Consider the following 6,000-nt stretch of genomic DNA (forward strand, 5'->3'; position numbering starts at 1 on the left):
GATTCCATGGAGAGAGGATTTTCTGTGGACCGGAGAGGTGTGCTTTCGCATACAACCTGCATTCCCATTCCGTAGATGGGGAATCGGTTGTTTCCATTGCCCAATTGCTGAAATTTATTTATTTATTTTTTGATTTGATTTGATTTGAATGCCACCCCTCTCCGAAGATTCGGGGAGGCTAACAACAATAAAAAAAGACAAAGTAAACAAATCTAATATTAAAAATAATCTAAAAAAAACCCAATTTAAAGAACCACTGATACATACAAGCATACCATGTATAAATTCTATAAGCCTAGGGGGAAGGGAAATTTCAATTCCCCCATGCCTGACGACAGGTGGGTTTTAAGGAGCTTGCGAAAGGCAAGGAGGGTGGGGGCAACTCTGATATCTGGGGGGAGCTGGTTCCAGAGGGTCGGGGCCGCCACAGAGAAGGCTCTTCTGGGTCCCGCCAAACGACATTGCTTAGTCGACGGGACCCGGAGAAGGCCAACTCTGTGGGACTTAAATGCTACATACTGGTGCCACAGTCCACAGATTGTGGGTCGGGAACCTCTGCCCTAGACATCAAGATTAGTTGCCACCCAGGGTCATTTTCTGAGATCAGTGGCCATAAAAATTGAATAAACAAAAATAGAACAAGTTAAAAATAAGAAAATTAACAGCCTGGACAAACTAAAAATAACCCTAACCCAGCCAAAAACATGACAGGTTCTAGAACTGCGCCAATTGCACAATTGGACCAAGAAATGCAACTATATGGAACATTTATCTTTCTTTCCTGGCATAGTTCCACTCAGTTTGTTATCTCTTTAAAATGGTCCTGAGTAGGTTTTTTTTTCCATGTGGATTGTTTTGAGACGATTGCTAACATTTTGGCTTTGCTTGGTAGTTGTTTTTTTGACAGACGAACGCGAACCAGTTCTTAAGGGGTTCAGCATTCACATTACCTGTTGCTATTTATTTTTGAGTTCAATGCCTAAACTAAAACCAGAGAGAATTTCAAACATGAATGCTCCTCTTCACCGTCTGTTCTTGAGGTCTCTTTTTGCCATGCATATCCGACTGCATCCGCAGGCTTTTTTGATATTGATTTAATCATGGGGGTAACCCTCTGACCTTCCTGCCAATCATCTTAAAGCGAATTGGTGCTAGACTTATGGTTGGGGGTCACCACAACATGAGGAACAGTATTAAGGGGTTGTGGCGTTAGAGAGGTTGAGATCCAATTTTAGAGAGTCATTGAAGCACTTGGAGGTTTGTCTGTGTCCTCAGGGTTACATGTAGTCCTGTAGTCTGCTATTTTTCCCTCTGGAAATCCGTTCCTATTCCCACACCATTCAAAGTGTTCACTATCAATATCAACTTTATTTGATTAGTCAATCGACCATATCAAAGCGAGGAAAAGGACCACACCGGTCGTCATAAAACTGTGACTGGTTAAAATACAATAAAATTGGCTAAAATAGAGGGAATTTGAATAAATAATAAGTTAAAATGCTGTATAATATGCTAAAATTGAGTAGTAAAACATGAGAATATAACTCGTGCAAAAGATTATATTAAACAAATCTAAGACTGATATAAAATATTCCTAAGTGAGTTCATCTCCTTTGCATGCCACCCCAATATGTTCTATAAAACGTATTCTCATCTGAACAGCCCTGACTATAAACTTAGCGGTTCTAGAAACTACATATATATTTGTACCCTGAAGAAAATATAATTGTTTATTACAGTCCCAGTGTGTGATTTTGTCAAGTAGGGGCTGTAAATACTGAGGTCTTACTGAGGAGTACAGTTTACAATTGAGTAGCACATGTGCAATGTCTTCTATTTCTGGTGCACCGCAAATGCATGTTCTCTCAAAATATGGTACTTGGTGGAATCGTCCGTATCTAACCATAGAATCTAACTGCTCAAATCTTGCTCTAGTGAGTGCTGTTCTATGGTATTGGTTCAGACCCATTGTCAGGTATTTTTCTAGCTGAAAGGCTGTTTTGTTCTTGGCTAACCATTTCAGTGACCTGCACTTAGCAAGTGCCTCAATATCAGTTTGTGCATTAACATCTAAAACTCTTTGTTTAAATATTGCCTTGGCCTGATGTCCGGCTGAAAGCAGGTGTTGCCTTGAGAAACCGAAATATAGGGTGGTTTGAGAAAGTTGGTTGACTCATGTAGTGGGTTTGGGTGTGCCCATCTGTTCTTCTAAGCACATTTTTGGGAGTCTGTCAGGTTCCATTGGGAGAATCCTCCACCAATAGTTGAAGACTTTAATAACGGTTAAACTGTAGATGGAGTGGATGCCAGTTTCAGCTCTTTATTTTATTTATTATTTATTGATTATTTAGATTTGTATGCCGCCCCTCTCCGCAGACTCGGGGTGGCTCACAACAAAGTGAAAACAATTTACAACAAATCTAAATTACTGTTTAAAAATATTTTAAAAACCCCATTTTCTAAACAAACATACATCCAGACATGCCATTCATAAATTGTATATGCCCGGTTCTAATCTCCGGGGGCAGTTGGTTCCAGAGGGCCGGGGCCGCCACAGAGAAGGCTTTTCCCCTGGGGCCCGCCAACCGACATTGTTTAGTTGACGGGACCCGGAGAAGGCCCACTCTGTGGGACCTAATCGGTCGCTGGGATTCGTGCGGCAGCAGGCAGTCTCGGAGATATTCTGGTCCAGTGCCATGAAGGGCTTTAAAGGTCATAACCAACACTTTGAATTGTGACTGGAAATATGATCGGCAACCAATGCAGACTGCGGAGTGTTGGTGAAACATGGGCATACCTAGGTAAGCCCATGACTGCTCTCGCAGCTGCATTCTGCACGATCTGGAGTTTCCGAACACTTTTCAAAGGTAGCCCCATGTAGAGAGCATTACAGTAGTCGAACCTCGAGGTGATGAGGGCATGAGTGACTGTGAGCAGTGAGTCCCGGTCCAAATAGTGTTCATCCCAAATTGTCTAGCTAAAGGTTTGTGGAGATTCTCAGTCAACCAGGTCATGGTTATGCCAAAGATGCTTTCTTCAGGAGGCAGCTGGACTTTCTGGTTTTTCTTTGATGAATTATCTTTTTTAGATTTTTACAAATAACTGAAGATGATGAACTTATCCAATCCATCTTCCTCCTCCTATCTTCACAACAAACCCGGGAGATGAGTTGGATTAAGAGAGAGTAACTGGCCCAATGTCACCCAGTTATGTCACAGCTAAAACTCCCAGGTTCCTGGTGATTGGCCAAAGTCATCCAGCTGGCTTTCGTGCCTGAGGCTGAATCGGAACTCAAAAGTTTAGAATAGAATAGAATAGAATTCTTTATTGGCCAAGTGTGATTGGACACACAGGGATTTGTCTTTGGTGCATATGCTCTCAGTGTACATAAAAGAAAATATATATTTGTCAAGAATCATGAGGTACAACACTTAATGATTGTCTTAGGGGTCAAATAAGCAATGAAGAAACAATATTAATAAAATTTTAAGGATTTAAAAGGATTTGTGTTGTGAGCCGCCCTGAGTCTTCGGAGAGGGGCGGCATACAAATCTAATATATATATATATATAATTATTATTATTATTATTATTATTATTATTATTATTATTATTATTATGTCAATACAACACAGCAAACGAGATCACTATGCTAGATTTCGTATTTCATCACCAGTCGGGTGCTTCCCAAGCATCTAGGACTGAGTGATGTAGCGGCAAATTATGTTTGCCGATCCCAGTAAAGCGGCCTTTTGCAAGTGTCAGATGGAGATTTAGTCAATTCCGATGGTTTTCAAATGTCCGCTGAGATCCTTTGGCACTGCGCCCAGCGTGCCAAGTACCACTGGGACCACTTTCACGGGCTTATGCCAGAGACGTTGCAGCTGAATTTTTAGATCTTCATATTTCACTAATTTCTCTAGCTGCTTCTCCTCAATTCTGCTGTCCCCCGGGATTGTGATGTCGATGAGCCATACTTTCTTTTTCTCCACAATCAGGATGTCTGGTGTGTTACGTTTCAGAGTTCGGTCAGTCTGAAGTTGGAAGTCCCACAGTAGTTTTGCTTGCTCATTTTCGACCACATTATTATTATTATTATTATTATTATTATTATTATTATTATTATCATTATTATCATTATTATCATTATTATCATTATTATCATTATTATCATTATTATCATTATTATTATTATTATAGATTTAATTTAAAACACTTGCTTCTTTTTTCTTGCAGGTGGACATCCTGATAAGCCAAAGCAATTATGGCACTACAAACGTCAGAATACACCATTGGTGGTGTAAAAATTCTCTTCCCTTGTAAAGCATATCCATCACAACTTGCTATGATGAACGCAGTAAGTCTGGAAAGTAATGATTTTTATAGCAGTCATTGTAAGGTTACGCTTAAAAGTGGTGCCGTGGCCTAGAGGTAGAGCTGTGAGTTTGATTCTAGGTAGAGGCAGATATTTCTCTCTCTGGGCTCAATGAGCATATATCTGCTGAATAAACGTTTGCATTGGCAATAGGAAGGGCGTCCGGCCAGTAAACTCTCAGCTTTATTCAATTGCCCAGACTCCACCCCATAAGGGATTACAGGTTGTTAAAAGAGGATGATGAATATAAGGTTATGCTTAAGCCTCTACAACAGTGTTTCTCTCTTTTTAAAAATAAAATAAAATAATTTGTATTAAATTATTTACACTAAAAATAATATGAAAAACAAAAAAGACACACCCAAACAGAACATTAACATAGAATAGAATAGAATAGAATTTTTATTGGCCAAGAAATAGTAAAAGGGCAGACTAGATGGACCGTGAGGTCTTTTTCTGCCGTCAATCTTCTATGTTTCTAAGTCTGATTGGACACACAAGGAATTTGTCTTTGGTGCATATGCTCTCAGTGTACATAAAAGAAAAGAGACATTTGTCAAGAATCACGAGGTTAAAACATTTAATGATTGTCATAGGGGTCAAATAAGCAATCAACTATACAATATAACCACTAAGGTTATCATACAGCAATTGATATCAACGGTTTATGTTTATATAATTTTTATAGTTCACATACGGTATTTCTAAAATCTTTCCCAATAACATACAGTATTTCCTTTTAAACCCAGTAAGTATATATTAACGTATTACATACAAAGTACCTCTTTAATGAGTTAAATATTTACAACTTTTTAAATTTTCTTTTTTCAAGCCAATCATAAAATGCATTCCAAATTTCATATTATTATTATTATTATTTTTTTACAACAGTGTTTTTCAACCATGTCAACTTCAACTCCCAAAATTGTTAGGTGCATGCAACCAATTGGCGTGCTGGATGGGGAATTCTGGGAGTTGAAGTCCACTCTTTTTAAAATTGCCAAGATTGGGAAACACCTCTTTACTGTAGCAAACAAGATTCAACTGTTCAACAACCCAGGTTCAAGTTTCAATAAACCAGGTTCTGTAATTCCTTCCCCCCCCCCATGTCTTTCAACTTTTAAAAGCTTTGTTTGGTGTTTGTTTTTCAAAAAAAGGAAGATTAAATTCTAAACTTTTAAATCATAGTGAAAATTATTAGCCCCATTCCTCACCCTCCCTCTTTAAGTTAATTATTGCAATTGTTAAGTGAATGACATGGTTGTTAAGCAAATCTGGCTTCTCTCATTATTGGTTGGACCTGGCTAGGGAGGTCACAAATGGTGAGCACATGACCCTGGGATTTCATCCAGAAATGAAAAGTTTTTAATATAGTATTGAGGAGTCAGGACCCAACTTTTCACACAGAGTAGCAATTGCATTTGCCGTCAGAGTTCCATGCTTTAAAATAGGTAGCCATCTACATTATTTTTCAAATTTCTTTCTGCGGTGAATCAAATTAGGGAAACCGTTTGAAAGCCAACAGGGAAATCAGATCTTCAGATGGTCTTAGTTGCCATCTTACAGCAAAATAATAATAATAATAATCAAAAGGGCAGCGGCTTCTTTTCCATGCTGGCAGAATTC

The 6,000-nt window shown here is 38.7% G+C and overlaps 1 protein-coding gene across 2 annotated transcripts in view; it reads left to right on the forward strand.

Moving 5' to 3' along the window:
* BRIP1 (BRCA1 interacting DNA helicase 1) overlaps positions 1–6,000 on the forward strand; it is a 149,760-nt gene that overhangs the window by 1,959 nt on the left and 141,801 nt on the right. For both annotated transcript variants that reach the window (XM_070735298.1, XM_070735299.1), the window contains exon 2: positions 4,236–4,356. In XM_070735298.1, the coding sequence (XP_070591399.1) occupies positions 4,264–4,356 (93 nt within the window). In that variant the 5' untranslated portion in view covers positions 4,236–4,263. The remainder of the gene's footprint in view (positions 1–4,235; positions 4,357–6,000) is intronic.

This window comes from Erythrolamprus reginae, chromosome 1 (genome assembly GCF_031021105.1).
Source record: "Erythrolamprus reginae isolate rEryReg1 chromosome 1, rEryReg1.hap1, whole genome shotgun sequence".
NCBI lineage: Eukaryota > Metazoa > Chordata > Lepidosauria > Squamata > Dipsadidae > Erythrolamprus > Erythrolamprus reginae.